The sequence below is a fragment of the Pocillopora verrucosa genome, chromosome 2, assembly GCF_036669915.1.
Source record: "Pocillopora verrucosa isolate sample1 chromosome 2, ASM3666991v2, whole genome shotgun sequence".
Classification (NCBI taxonomy): Eukaryota; Metazoa; Cnidaria; class Anthozoa; order Scleractinia; family Pocilloporidae; genus Pocillopora; species Pocillopora verrucosa.
This window is the reverse complement of record NC_089313.1, coordinates 9,102,138-9,116,851: the sequence shown is the minus strand read 5'-3', so window position 1 is coordinate 9,116,851 and position 14,714 is coordinate 9,102,138. Positions and strand designations below refer to the sequence as shown.

At 35.2% G+C, this 14,714-nt stretch overlaps 1 protein-coding gene across 1 annotated transcript; it reads left to right on the top strand.

Moving 5' to 3' along the window:
* Positions 1–44: 44 nt before the first annotated feature.
* On the top strand, positions 45–14,549 carry LOC131799556 (TBCC domain-containing protein 1). The gene is made up of 19 exons (XM_059117275.2): positions 45–248; positions 1,047–1,108; positions 2,358–2,420; positions 2,892–2,989; positions 3,764–3,875; positions 4,136–4,193; positions 4,596–4,671; positions 4,937–5,030; positions 5,706–5,772; positions 5,881–6,004; positions 6,630–6,765; positions 9,043–9,091; positions 9,337–9,416; positions 10,525–10,647; positions 10,918–11,096; positions 11,240–11,340; positions 11,912–11,967; positions 12,572–12,665; positions 13,074–14,549. Exons 1-19 carry the CDS (start codon positions 162–164, stop codon positions 13,143–13,145), a joined length of 1,731 nt encoding a protein of 576 aa, XP_058973258.2. The 5' UTR covers positions 45–161; the 3' UTR covers positions 13,146–14,549.
* Positions 14,550–14,714: the final 165 nt, after the last annotated feature.

Below are 14,714 nucleotides of genomic sequence, written 5' to 3'. Positions count from 1 at the left end.
ATAGAGCTTGAAACTATCCCAGAGGTCAGTGCGTTTGTGTGAAAAATGGCGGCAGAACTGCAATGTTTTTATATCGAGAGATGTAGAGGAAATCCCTTCATATTCTCTCACAACTCGTATTTGATGGAAATTTTTATTTGACGCTGATTCTTGATTCCAGTATGTCTTCTATCACTCTCTGGGTGAAGCCGGACGCCTTTGATTTCGGAGCAATTCATGCGCCATTGCCTCCAAAACTGACTTTGCACGTAAGTTGAAACCTGTCAGTGCAAGTAATCACTGTCATTTTCGTTCCAAGAAACGAATGACCTTTTCTATCTTTTTAGATTCATCTACCTATGACTCATGAAGTGTACTGATTTATTTGATTGTCCTGTATATTAAGCCCTAACTCTTATTACTTTTATGCTCTGTGCAAATGTAATAATTTTGACTAGGTTACATTTTGGTTTAAAATCGCTTAATTGCTGTCACTCACGATCGGCCCACAGGCAATTAGGGTGTTCAAAAACAGCTCGCCTCTAGAAACTTCATCGTCATCCGTTTAGGTGATGCGATTGACTGGAAATGACCTACTTGTAAACACTGTGTGTTAAGTTGTCCTCGTATCAAAATAGAAGATATCACTAAAGATATCACGCAGATCCTAATACAAGCACCAGATTTTGTTTTGTCAATGTGTTAAGTTAGCACATTATGAATGCAAAGTTGAGGGTATTTGTTAGGCCTTTGAGATGCAGAATTCATTCTCCAGCCACAACTTTTTGTGATAAAATCTGGAAAGTAGCACTGATGATAGGAATTTCATTTTCAATCTTCCCGTTTTTATTTTTTACTGTTGGCCTATTTTAAGGGTTTAGGAGTCTAAGTCTTCCTCTTATTTGCGCAATAAACAGAGTCAGGAAAATAGAGAGGTTATCTCTTGGCAGCAATTCAGGAATTTGATAAAACATAGCTAACAGCTGATTTGATAAATGTTACAAATGACTTTATTCTGAAATTTAGATCTAAAAATGTGATCAGCTTATTAGTATCTATCTTTTTAGAACTTGTACAAGCTGTCCATTTATGCAAGAAACAAAGGAGAAGCAGGATACCCTCAGCTGAGGTAGATGTGTGTCAACATTACATGGACATGTTTGTTGATTATCGTTTTACCAATATACTGACTTTTATAAATTAATTGTACTATTGATACCAGTGATTATGATAGTTTTGTAGGTGTCGTACATGTACTTTGGACAAAATACATATTAATTGTTCAATTGGACCTGTGAATGTCATTGCCCATTTGTTGGCTGGAAATCATTGCACTTCTTGTAGCATCAAGAAATTAAGAGTATTGCCATTACCTTCCCCTCCCCCCAGGATGGGATACAAGTTTATCACTGGTAACACCCAGCTCTTTGAAAGCTTTTTCTGATACTTTGCTTGGAAAAATTAATACTCCTGGGTTGAGAGAGGTACTGCAAGTTAAATTGTCAGAGAACACAATACAATCATTGAACCAGGGAAATGCGAACTTGGATCTCCTGATATCTTGTTCCATTCTGACAATACGTAATTGTGGATTTGAAAAACTTATCATCTGCTCCTCTAAATAATTAGTATGTTTGGTGAGTAGATTTTTCTGTTCATTTTGTAAGAAAGTGTTCATGGTTGCTAGCTTACCAATTGATTTGCCCTTTGCAGAGGTCTTAAGGCTGCATAACAAGATAGGCATTCCACAGTTTTTTATGAATTTTATTTTTCTCTTAATTGAGAGCTTTGTGGAGAGGGAGCAAAGTTTGAGAAAGGAGAGCTGCTCAGGTTGAGAAAAAGCAAGGTTTTGCTAGTCTTTGAATTCTGACATTTAGGAAGACTGAAATGAATGTGCTACTAGGATTTTTTGTCTTGGTTCTTTACCAATTGATTTGCCCTTTGCAGAGGTCTTAAGGCTGCATAACAAGATAGGCAATCCACAGTTTTTTGTGAATTTTCATTTTTTCTTAATTGAGAGCTTCATAGAGAGGGAGCAAAGTTTGAGAAAAGAGAACTGCTCAGGTTGAGAAAAAGCAAGGCTTTGCTTGTCTTTGAATTTTGATGGTTAGGAAGACTGAAATGAATGTACTACTAGGATTTTTTGTCTTGGTTGTTTTTAAAAGTTATCATGGTTACTAAATATTGTCTTATTGCAGTCCTATAAAACATTATAAATAAATGTATGAAAAAATTAAGATAAAGGAGATGGAAGGATACACCATTTAGAGAGGGAAAATTCAAGATTTGCTTGTGGAAAGGGTGTCATTAATCCTTTTGCCTTAAAGTTTGATATACCAGATATTTTTCTTATTGAAGATTTTCCTGTTGTTGTTTAGTTACCCTGTGTGGAAGCATGTCGCCTGCAACAAGTTACAGATGTCTGAGGATCTGGCATGGCTGTAAGTTGATGTGATGCATACTGAAAAATAAATGTATGTCTAATAAATTTAAAAAAATCTGTGAACACCTTTCTCAAAAACTGAATGTTAAAAAGTCAATGAAAAGTCAGCAGCTCAGAAAAAATCTAACCAAAATGATTGCAAAAGATATGTTGAGCATATCTAGTGAGAATCAAGCATTATACTTACTTCAAATGAGTAGAATGGCACTTAACTTGAAATGATAATTATATCCAGTTCCATGTTTTGAATTGTATAAGAACATTTAAAAATTGGGAAAGATTTGTTTTTTTTTTTTAAATTTTTATTTTCCCTTTGGCCCACTCTACTGGTATCTTACTGGAGGGACAAAAGGCAAAACATATTTAGACTTGTCAAAATGTTGCAATTAAAATTTAAATTATCAATTTTATGTTTTTTGCTGTAGTAAATATATGTGAATGTATTTAATTAAAGTATGCTTTTCACCAGATACTTTGAAACCTTTGACATGCTTTGTGGCTCAAGTTTTAAAGAGCATTCAAGATGGAATGAAATATTTTCTCAATGCAAAAGTGTGGAAGAAATAGGTCAGAAAACTTGGGCTTTATTACTTTGCTATCTATGCAAATCATGATCATAACTATTTAACACTTCAACTCCCAAGATCTGATTATTAATTCTCCCTTTCAGCTGTGACACATTTCATTGTAAACTAATTATAAGAATTTTGTGTTGGATAAAGATAACTTCTGCCTGATTAACATGAGTATTCTCATTACGCGTTTATTGGGTAATATATGGACACTGTAGAGAGAAGTTACATGCTAATCACTTCTGAGAGTTAAAGGATTAAATGACTGTAGCTGAAAGTTTTTTTGCTGTTACCATGTGGAGTTGCTTCCTTCCCTACAACCACATTTAGAGAAGGGAAATGTTGAATAGGGTGTGAGTGAGATAAGAACCTCTCAAGGGATTCAAAAGGTAGCAAAAACACAAACTGTTTTTTTGCAAAGTAGCTTTTAAGATTGAGGTGCTCACCCAGTTATAAATGGAGACAGGGAGGATTAGTCTGCTTTAAGGTCTTAGGATGTCTTTTGAGAATTGGCGATTTTGATATATTGAAATTCTAATAAGACTCTGAGGCTAGGGGGAATAAAATAAAATAAATTGATTATTCATCCCTTAACCTCTACATGATCTCCTTTGTTTTATTTTCCTAGGCCTTTAAGCCAAGTTCGAATTTTTAATATATAGAAAATGGCGTATTTGATATCATTTTCCTAATCTCTGTCACTATGTTTATACATGTACACCAAAAGACAAGAAATTTTCAGTACTATCAAGGACTTTACTTTTTGCAGATCATTTGAGATCTCAAGGCTCAGTGAGAACATTGCAGTTCATTCTATTTCTGTATATTCAACAAATTCACAAGATATCTTTTAAGGCTTCTCTGGTCCTGGGAGGAGAAGAGTATCCTTTTATACTTTCTTTTTCACAATGTTTTCATTTTCAAGTAATTTAATTGGAATGCAATTATTGCTTTAACAACATGATGTTGTGAACATTGCTTTTGTCTCAACTGTGTTAGATAATATTTCTTAAGCAATCAAACTCTTAAAATATAATATTGAATAAAGAGCTTTTCAGATGATATTTACAGGGTTGATCTAAGCAGTATTTCTGTGTAAACACAGTATTTACTCTGTAAAATTTTACTTAATATTAACAAGATGGCCAACACGTTCACGATCACCAGATTTGGAAAAAAAAGGATCTGTTGCAGTTAAGGTACAGATGACCTAAAAATAATGATATCGGTAATGATGATAATTATCATAACACTAACTGATGTGTATTAGTATTAATAGTAATCATGGAAATTATTGTGATTTTTTTTTTAAGATGGAATAATCAATTAAATTTTAACTTCTGGTGAAAATTTTTCGTCCTAGGTTGATTTTTATTTTTGTTCTGCTCCTAATCCTGATTATGAATAGTTAGTGTTAGGATGCAAAGGAAATTGAGAATCAACTCACAATATGTTGAACATTTTTCTCCTTAAAGTAAAATGTAAACTACACCCATTAAAATAAATTGAATTTAACTGTAAATTTGACTTACGCAGTCAAAACATACATAATTTCATGTTTAATGATATTTTTCTTGTGCTCTTAATTTTTAACTTTTCAGAGCCTTGATGAGCATGATCACATGATGTTTGTACTACATCATTTGAATGACATTTTGGAACTCTTGATGGAACCGGGTATGTAACCGTACTTAAACCCATTGCACCCCAATGTCAGTATGCATATTCTCCATGTTCTTTATACATTGCTAAGGTGTTGACAAGAAGAATTTGGTCAACTATGAAGAGCACCTTAAGCTGGTGATCATATCCTTTATTCTTGCAACTTCAATGTGTGATTCTGGCTAACTTAGGGAATTTACTTGGACACAAACACACAAAATTACTACCACAAGGTGATATGTTTGCATAATTTCATATTGCAGTATGTCATTATTTTCAGAGTCCAGTGGAATAGGCAGTGGTAGTGAAGCCTGTCTTACTGTTGAGGCTCTTGATGCTCTTGGGTTTCTCATCACAGGATCTATTGATAGGAAGTATGTATACCACTATAAAGTATACCTTGGATTTGAATGTTATTTATGTTGAAAATGTTTTGAATAGTTTGATTGTTTTATTTGTTTGTGTCACATTGTTCACCTGAAACAAAGGAAAATTTTATTAGGGGTTTAAACAAAGTTAGTGCAATAGCAAACATTTGAAAGTTAGCTTTGGGTGTTTTAACTTGAGTAAGGTCATTTCCTCAAAAGACCTCAGTCTTAGGGCCAATGTGTTTCTCAGCCTGTGTTTGATGTTAAATTTCTTGCTTTACTTCTGACATCCCTCTCTTGGATAAACTAACTATGAAGTATATCTGTTAAATAGTGTGCCATATTTAGGAAAACATATCCTGCTTCTAATCAAATAAAATCAGGGTAAACATTTCGCCTTGAGATAGAAGGAATAGCTGTTCATAAACCAGCCCATTCTGGGAAACTGCATTTTATGGTTTTTGTCTCATTTTTGATAGTATATTTAGACTCTAAATTACTCCTTGATAAACCAAATTTCTACTCTTAATGGAATGATGGTAAACAAAATCAGCTTTTTGGGTACTAAGAAGAGTTTTTGAAACTTTCAAGAAACAAGCCCCTGGCTCTAAAGGCTCTTTTACATGTCAACTTCAATTAATATAATAATTTGGGTTTTATTTTTTTGTTATTTTTGTTTAGAAACATTCAGCCACTACATGAATTAGCTCGTCTTCAATCAGAAAGACCAAAGTGCGGTTATTCAAAGGTAATACTCATCACTTGAGTTGAAGTCTTTTTAGGCTAAAGATACTTTGTTAATTATGGTTATGAAATTAAAGGATGTGGCAACTGATTTGTGGCAAAATATTTACAGATCTCCAGAAAATTCTCTTTCCGCCAACTTCAGTCATGGTTGAGGTCCAATCTTCAAGTAAATCCATTTGGAGTGTCTGCCATCCTTGCTCAGGGATTTAAACAACATGAATTACAAATACAAAGTAAGAAACAACTAAATATTGATTAGTCTGTGTTTGTAACCAAAGTTATGCATAATTGTTTTCATCATTTATTTGAAAAGGTCCACACGCCTACAGTACTAAACATGAGTTAGGAAATACATATCAGAGATTAAAAACTTACAAGCAAACTCACAATTATGAAAAATTTTTAACTCAAGGGTGCATAGCTTTACCAGCGAAAAATGAAAATGACAATCCTGCTTCTTAAAAATTGGACATAAATATTGATTCACAGGACTAAATTTATACACAAAACCTGTAAAATTACTCGACATAATTTTGTAACATTATGTAGCAGTAGAAACATCAACTGCAACTACACTATACAACTAATGAAACATTCAAACAATCACAGGTAATTGGCATGTATACCCAATACACTTAGGAAATGGTATGCTGATAACTTTTGCAATTACAGTGTTTGATGTGATTGCAGCTGATCATCAAATCTTTGTTATTTGTTCTGTAAAGACCACTCACTTTCAGAGATGCCCAAAGCCACTTTTTTGGAATCTCATTTTATGGAGGAAGGGTTTGTCAAACATGGAAAGGGAACCAGTTCATATGTGGGAAAATTTCATTGATGAGTATCCTGTTCTTGTAGATTTTCTAAGCCTCAGTGACACATTTGATGATCACAGTCTCCTGCGACATCAGGAATCAGAACATAGTACTGCTGGCAAAGAACCATCCACAAATAGAAGTCGCATCATGAGCAATATAAGCCATGCTCCACCAGAGTATGTAAATGTGCAATTGTGATTTAATATTGAAGATTCTGGAAAAGTTCATTTGTTATCTGATAAGAAGATCATTTGGTTTATCGCTACATCTTTTTAATAAAATGCTGATTCCATAGCACAATTAAAGCCCAAGTTACATTTGGTGCCATCTGTTGTCGGTGTAACTAGGTAAGAAATCAGATACAGACAAAGTGGATGAATCCACCAAATACAATCCAGAAAATATTATCATGGCCACAAAAATGGATGGAAATACTGACAAGTTTACTGTTAACATGGTTGCTGATTGCATCTCACTTAATTCATCGATTGGAAAATGGATTGGATTGATTTTTGAGGCAAAAATCTTTACATCAACAATATAAAGTGTAAATTTGATCCCACCATTCCAAAGAAGTTAAAATAAGTACTGTAGTTTCTTCCTTTCCTTCTGTTCCTTTTCGGAAGGAGGGTGCATAAGCAAAAGGGGTGCCTGTACTGACTTCACTGTAGTCAAAGCTTAAAATGTTATAATGCAGCAAGAGAAGCAGGGGTGGTGCTTATTCAAGAGGAGGGCAACTGTTTGATATTATGGCCCAGGGGGTGGATGCTGAGGAAATTGGGTTGTGCAATATGAAATATTCAGCATCTGGTATTACTTGTTTGTAATTAACTTCTACAGATGGTTTCTTAGATTCATTGATTCCAGGTCAAATGGTAGCATTTGCTATTTATTATTAGTTGAATTGTATGAAAGGGTAATTAGGTTCAAATTGTTTTCCAGGTATACAAATCTAGTTTCATTTTTGTTACTAAGATTTTTGTGGGATTTACATGAGGTCTAAATGAAAATGTGTGATAATGAGCTAATTTGTAGTGACCAAATATTGCGTGGGTTGTTTGAGGTAAATTGTAAAATGAACCTTTTCATTGGGGTAAGTGTGCTTTGCAATTGCAACTCTCCATGCTACAGCAGTTTTGTTCTGCTGAGCTATTAGAGAAATAATAATAATAATAATAATAATAATAATAATAATAATAATGACTTTATTGGATAACACAATTACTGGTAAAACCAGTAGTTCTCATTATGGTCCACTAAAACTTCAAATTCAAACAGCAAAATATGAAGTAAAAATACAGTTAAAAATTAAAAATAAAAATTAGAATTAAAAATTTAAAATTAATTTAACATTTCTGCTTTTAGTAAAATTATCAACTCTGGAGTTCCGATCTAAATATATCTTATATAGTTGATTTTTAAATTTACAAAGGGAAGTGTGATCCCCAGTGGCACTGTCTAGGTTGTTCCATAATCTAGTGCCACTTGCAAGGAATGAACATTTGCCGGTCATAGTGCTAAAGAAAGGTGTGGATAAGTCCATATTAGTTGATGCCCAAGTTGTGTAATGATGTCTATTTTTAACATAACGAATATAATGATTAAAGTAATCAGGACATTTCCCTTGAATAATGTTATGGATAATGCACAATTTCCTTTGCTCTATTATGTCAGTAATGGGAATCCAACCTAATCTCTTAAAAAGGCCAACTGATCTTTCAGTGCCTGCATTTAAAATTATCCTGGCACAATGTTTTTGAACTATGAGGAGCCTTTGTAAATAATCTTAGTGTTTCCCCACACTGAACAACAATATTGGAAGATTGGTGTAATTAAAGCGTTGTATAGCAAATTCCTAAGTTATAAATTCAGTTACTTTCTGGCTCTTTTAAGAAGATTTACCCTAGAATTTAATTTAGTGATCATGTAATCTATATGGCTATTCCAATTAAGATGCTTGTCTATCTTCACACCAAGCAGCTTTTCGTTCACGGTCTCTTCAATTTCAGTGCCTCGCAACGAAAGGTTAAGCGATGGGTCTGCGCAGTAGGAAAGTTTTTGCTTGGTTCCAAGAAGTAGCTGTTTTGTTTTCTTTGCGTTGGGACCATCTTGTTTAGCGAGAACCAGTGATTCACTTTGTTGAGACTTCCCTGAAGTCCATGTTGGATATGCAAGGGATTAGAATTAGAAAAATTAGGCATCTAAATGTGCAGTGCAGGTCACCACACTGGCATTTGTGTTCAGCAATAATGTAGCAAGTTGTTATCATCATTATCATTATTGCTATTGTTAAGTGGTAAAAAAGTTGAGTTTGAAACACTGAATTGATGGAAATTGTTACTACTTAGTCCATAGGAACTTGATTTATAACCATTGGAAGAAATATATCAGGTAACCAGAAAGTCTAATTTGTGCCCATTTTTAATTTATTTACTTTACATTTCATTTGATAGGCAAAGATTTCTTATTCTGTCTCAAGTTTGCAAACAAACTGTTGCAAAGGTATGTTCTCTCAAAACTTCAGTATCTCCTTGATTGAAATTTGACATCTAGAATTAACAGAGAGAGAATTTTAATAGCCCACTTTTCATACTTTAAATTAAGCCTGATAAAGTAGACATCATTATTCCAAGGCTCTAGGGAGTGAATGCTGGAAACCAGACCCTGTGTAATAAGAAATTTTAGAACAATGAAATTGGGGTGTTGTGAATACAAATTTTTTTTGTTTTTTTCTTTCTTTCCATCAGGCCAATGACTCCTATTCAGGAAGTACTGTAAAAATTCATAGATGCCATTATTCCTACATATATATCTTATGCCCTTTGAGGTTTGTGAATGCAAATACCGCTAGCTATAGTATTTAACCCTTTAACACCCAATATCTCATTAGTAATCATTTGCCCTCTAGAGGGTAATTCAGGTTGTCCAGGTAAATTTTAGGTTTGCACCATGGTACCACTGATTTAACTTTTCCAAAATAAAGCAATGAACTTCCTTTTTGCCTGTACAATGCCTTACTGTAAAGTAAAGTAAAGCCTTTATACAGGCACAAGTGGCCCATGGGGCTGGCGCTTGGCTCTGGTTTCCGACTTGGCATGAAGCGGCTAGGAGTATTGCTACTCCCCCCTGGATGGGATGCTAGTTCATCCCGGGGTTACCCCCAGCATATTTGCTGGTACCCATTTGTACACCTGGGTGAAGAGAAGCACTGTGAGAGTAAAGTGTCTTGCCTAAGAACACGACACAATGACCCAGCCAGGGCTCAAACCCAGACCACCACAATGCCTTAATGTGATTGGAGATAAATCATTGAAAATTGTTTTACAATTAAGTCAATTGTCTCTGTCTTTAGTTGTATGTCACTAATGATCTAGGGAAACATGAAACGAAGTTATAAGTGTACATTTAACTCTCAGTGTAGTAAGGCATTTTCTGGATAATTTCTAAGTTAATTTCTCTCCTTAGTATGCCTTTTAAGTTACATACCAGATTGTCACCCTTATTGACTACAGTTATCTGAATAGCGCATCCTTCTGCAAAATGGACACATAGTCTTCCTTATGGTTCAATATTGTTTTGTTGCTTTGTTTATTTATTTTTTGAAGAATGAAGCTTCAAAGGTGTGACAGAATTCATGATTCATATATCTAAATTCTTCATTCACTTGGATGTTTATTTGTACCCAATTCATTGACCAGCTCCCAGTTGGCTTGTTAGCTCAATTGGTAGAGCGCTGCACCGGTATCGCAGAGGTCATGGGTTCAAATCCCGTACGGGCCTGAATTTTTTTCAGGTCCTATTTACAACTACTAGTTTCAGTAGTGTTCTTAGCTGCGAGGATCTTCTAATTTCATCTCTCCACCGCAGTACAAATATGTGAATTTTCATATATCTAAATTCTTCATGATGTAACTGTTACAATTGGTCTCATTTAGGGCTGTTACTGTAGAAAACTGTCACAACTCCACAATTGTTCTTGGGGTGGCAAACACAGCTGTTAATATCATTGGTTGCTGTAATTGTACGTTCTATGTCGTCTGTGAAAGAATCTCATTCAGGTTTGTTGTCAGTGATGTTGAAACGAAATGGTCGTAATTAATCAACTTGGTGAACCAGTCAGATATGTAGCAATGGTTGCATGCATCACAAAGTCAAAAAGATCAACTACAGACCAGAGACCAGAGATTTGAGCCATTACCCCTCTGCTTATGGTCAGTAAACGAAAGAGGGAAACTTAGAAACTTTGAGGGAAAACTAAAAACTTGAATTAAGTTTCTGTCAGCATGAAGTGACAATTCATTAACCTTGTTATTATTGTTTTGTTTCAGTGGCTGTAGTGACTGTTCTTTTCATCTTTGCACGCCGACCAAACCAGTTATTCTTCCAGGAAATGAAAAGTTAGTTCTTGCGCCATATCACACTTACTACCCTACCCTGGAAGAACATTTACGTGGCCCCTGGGGGATTCCCATTGAGCCAAACTTGTGGAATGATCCTCTTGTACTTGGTAAGAACCGATTGGGTGCATGGGGAAGGTGAAAAGTTGTCATATAATGGACTCGGTTATGGTAAAGTTTTGTTTACCTTATAGCCGATCCATCACTTAATTTTTGAGTTACATTGTTTTGTTACATTTGTTTTGTTTTTCAGCATCTGATCGAGGTGAAGGCTCATCACCCGTATATCGTGAACTGTCGCCCACAGACTTTTTCACGTTCACAATTCCGTTCTCTATGAAGGGATCTACAGATGTAAGCATCACAGAATAATTTTAGTTAATAACAGCACCAAAACCAAAGTAATCACAATCGAGAAAACTAAAAACGAGCAAATATTCCCCACAAAATTTTTAAAAGGGCTTGAATTATAGCTTTGGGCTGGAAAACGCGCGTGAACAAGTCACAATTAGGTTTTGTTGGGAAGCAAGGTTTTCATTGATCAGTAAATGTAGCAACAGGAGAATGGTGTAACAGGAGATATTATTTACGTTTGAATAAAAAGTAACTCAGACCATCGACATTTAGCCATAGAAATGTGCGTAATAGCTTAAGTATTCTCTGGTCCCTAATGCAGAAGAATACCGGCTTATAGGTATCTGTTTGGTTGACGGGTTTCCCAAATTTTATTCAGCAATCAAACTGAGCTATGTTTTGGTAATAGTTTGAAGATTTCCCTTAAATGTAACAGTGAAACTATTGGGTTTCTTTACGTTTTGCCTCATTTTCTTGGCCCACAATAAATACCATTTTATAAAATGAATGTCAACTGGCTGGATCATATGTTCGATTATATGCATAATCGAACTGTGTGGTTTTATTTCAGGGACCACCGATTCCTCTTCCGAAAAAATACGAGAAAGCTTTGAAAGACAGAGAAAGGTAAGCAGAAAAGTTCCAAGTTGAAAGCGGAAATACGTTAAGCTCTCTGTGCTTCTTTTTTTTGTCTTTTTTTGAGCCTGTTACTTGTTTTATTTTTGTTTTCATTTGTTTATCATCGTCGTCATCGTCATGATTATGATGTCGATAGTATCGTTGTTGTTATTTTTCCTGGGCTATGTCGATTTGTCGTGGCAACTCATGTTACGTGTTTGTGATGAGGTATATTTTTCCGTGCCTCATTCGTTATTTGTATCCACACAAGTAGCACTGGCTACTTTTCCTCACACTTGTCACTAGTTCTTTGCTCATTCATTTTTATGTTACTATCGGTTTTTCTTTTAATTTTGTGTCATTAGCGATTGATGACTTATTTTCGTGCCTCTCCTCACTCATTTCCAGCGTTTGCGCATTTTAAGTGCCGTGTTGTTACCTTCCTCTAACCTCGTAATTATAATTTACTTTCTAAAGAGTTTTTTGTTCTTGTTGAACTTATCCATTTTCGTTATGATTATCATCTAATTGTTGTCACTGAGTTGGTTGATTGTATTTTGACAAAAAGTAATTTTTTAAACTTTAGTTTTGTTTTTGCTTGTATGTTTGGCAGAGCTATTAATAACTGGTATCAATTGGTAAAAACATCATCACTCACTAAACCGCAGAGGAGACAGCTACAAAAGGATGTACAAGATAGATTCCAGGTAAGGAACGAGAAACCGTGTTTACTGCACTACTGTAGAAATAAACTTGAGATGGACTGGAATCTAGTGAAGGGGAGAGGAAGTAGTAAATACTGTCAGGGACTTCATGCGGTAAACTGGGTTCATTCCGCACTGCAAGCCAACATCGATATGTTTTTCACGGATAATTTTTTTAACTCGTGCGACGGACTTCGCCGAATGTAGGAGGGACTGCTCGTAGTCTCGGAGCTTCTGGTTCTAAAGCGGACTAAACCGTATTTTCACTTTTTCACAGACACTTCCTCTGTTCATTGTTAGCTATTTTGATAATTTTTATGCTAAATAAAGTGAATCAGCTAACTCCGTTGTCACTGGAGTCCGTGTGAATTTTCACTATTGATTTTAGTTCAACAATTTCCCTTTCTGCAGGAATGGCTGGCGGAAAGTGGACACGCCACTCAATTAAATGGTCTTGTACCTCCCCATTCAGGAAAGTCTTGAGAAATCAAGGAAACTGGCAATTTGTTGGTAACAGAATTAAATATTTTAGGCAAGGAAGTTAAGAATTCACCGCCTCAGTCAAGAAAACCATCAGATCTGAACCGGAGAGATTAATATGATGGTTCCCATACAACTCTGGTGGAGTGAATGGTTTAGCTATGACTACATTCATGTAGCAGCAGAGAAGTGGAATCCATCTATGATGGCCAGCCTCAAGATTTTTTATGGCATTCATACAAGAGCACTCAAAACAGAGCTCAAAACATATCTGAGCATCTGTATGCTTCAAGTTACCACGACGAACATTGAAACCATACTTCTTGTAACAGGAATTGTAGCTAGATAGGATTAAACATTTATAACACGTTTATTGTGCGAAGTCGTTTCCGTCTTGACTCAAACGAGTTTATAACAAGAACCGGCGGAAAATGGAGACTTGCCATTATGGGTTGATAATTTCGATTAAGAAAAAAACACAGCTTGGTTGTTATCGGTGTCAGTCGCCCGCCAATTTAAGGCCTTCGTTTGCATTTGCAGACCCATATGGAAAGTGTGATTAGAAATTGAACGTCGGTTATGTAACAGAAATAAGGATATCAGTTGAAAAAGATAAGTTATTCTTTGTTTAATGAATGTAATGAGGAACGTCACATAACTGATAAAGAAAAAAAGAAATCTTCAAACTATATGATCTTTTGTTTTATTGTAGTTAGATCTATAATGAGATCTCGCTATGATAAAAATCTTTTTATTTGGTATTTTGGTTTGTTGTTTTGTGTTTGTTCTTTGACGCCATCTTCATAGCACAGATACACCCATACCAACCCTGTATCTGTGCTCGTGAATAAGGTTCTGAGCAGTGGCTGTCGCTTGCTCTTTGGAATACCTGTCTTAATGAAAATATTCGAACATGTGACATTACTTTCACTTCCCACGAAAATCAAATCTCGATTTTCCACCTTCCAGTCTGTGTGAGACTCGTTCAACAGAAATGATCACAAAATCTGCCCGGAGCGAAAAGCGGCAGTCTAAATAGGGAAACTTGCTGTGTTTTGTAAACTTTCGCCGTTATGTTTTCGCTCGGCCTATTTGTTTGTTTGTTTGGTTTTTTTTTATCGCTGACGGTGAGCTTGAGGTTTTCCGTGAATCATTAGTAGTAAAAGCTGTCAGTCGCCCGCCAATTTAAGGCCTTCGTTTGCATTTGCAGACCCATATGGAAAGTGTGATTAGAAATTGAACGTCGGTTATGTAACAGAAATAAGGATATCAGTTGAAGAAGATTAGTTATTCTTTGTTTAATGAATGTTATGAGGAACGTCACATAACTGATAAAGAAAAAAAAGAAATCTTCAAACTATATGATATTTTGTTTTATTGTAGTTAGATCTATAATGAGATCTCGCTATGATAAAAATCTTTTTATTTGGTATTTTGGTTTGTTGTTTTGTGTTTGTTCTTTGACGCCATCTTCATAGCACAGATACACCCATACCAACCCTGTATCTGTGCTCGTGAATAAGGTTCTGAGCAGTGGCTGTCGTTTGCTCTTTGGAATACCTGTCTTAATGA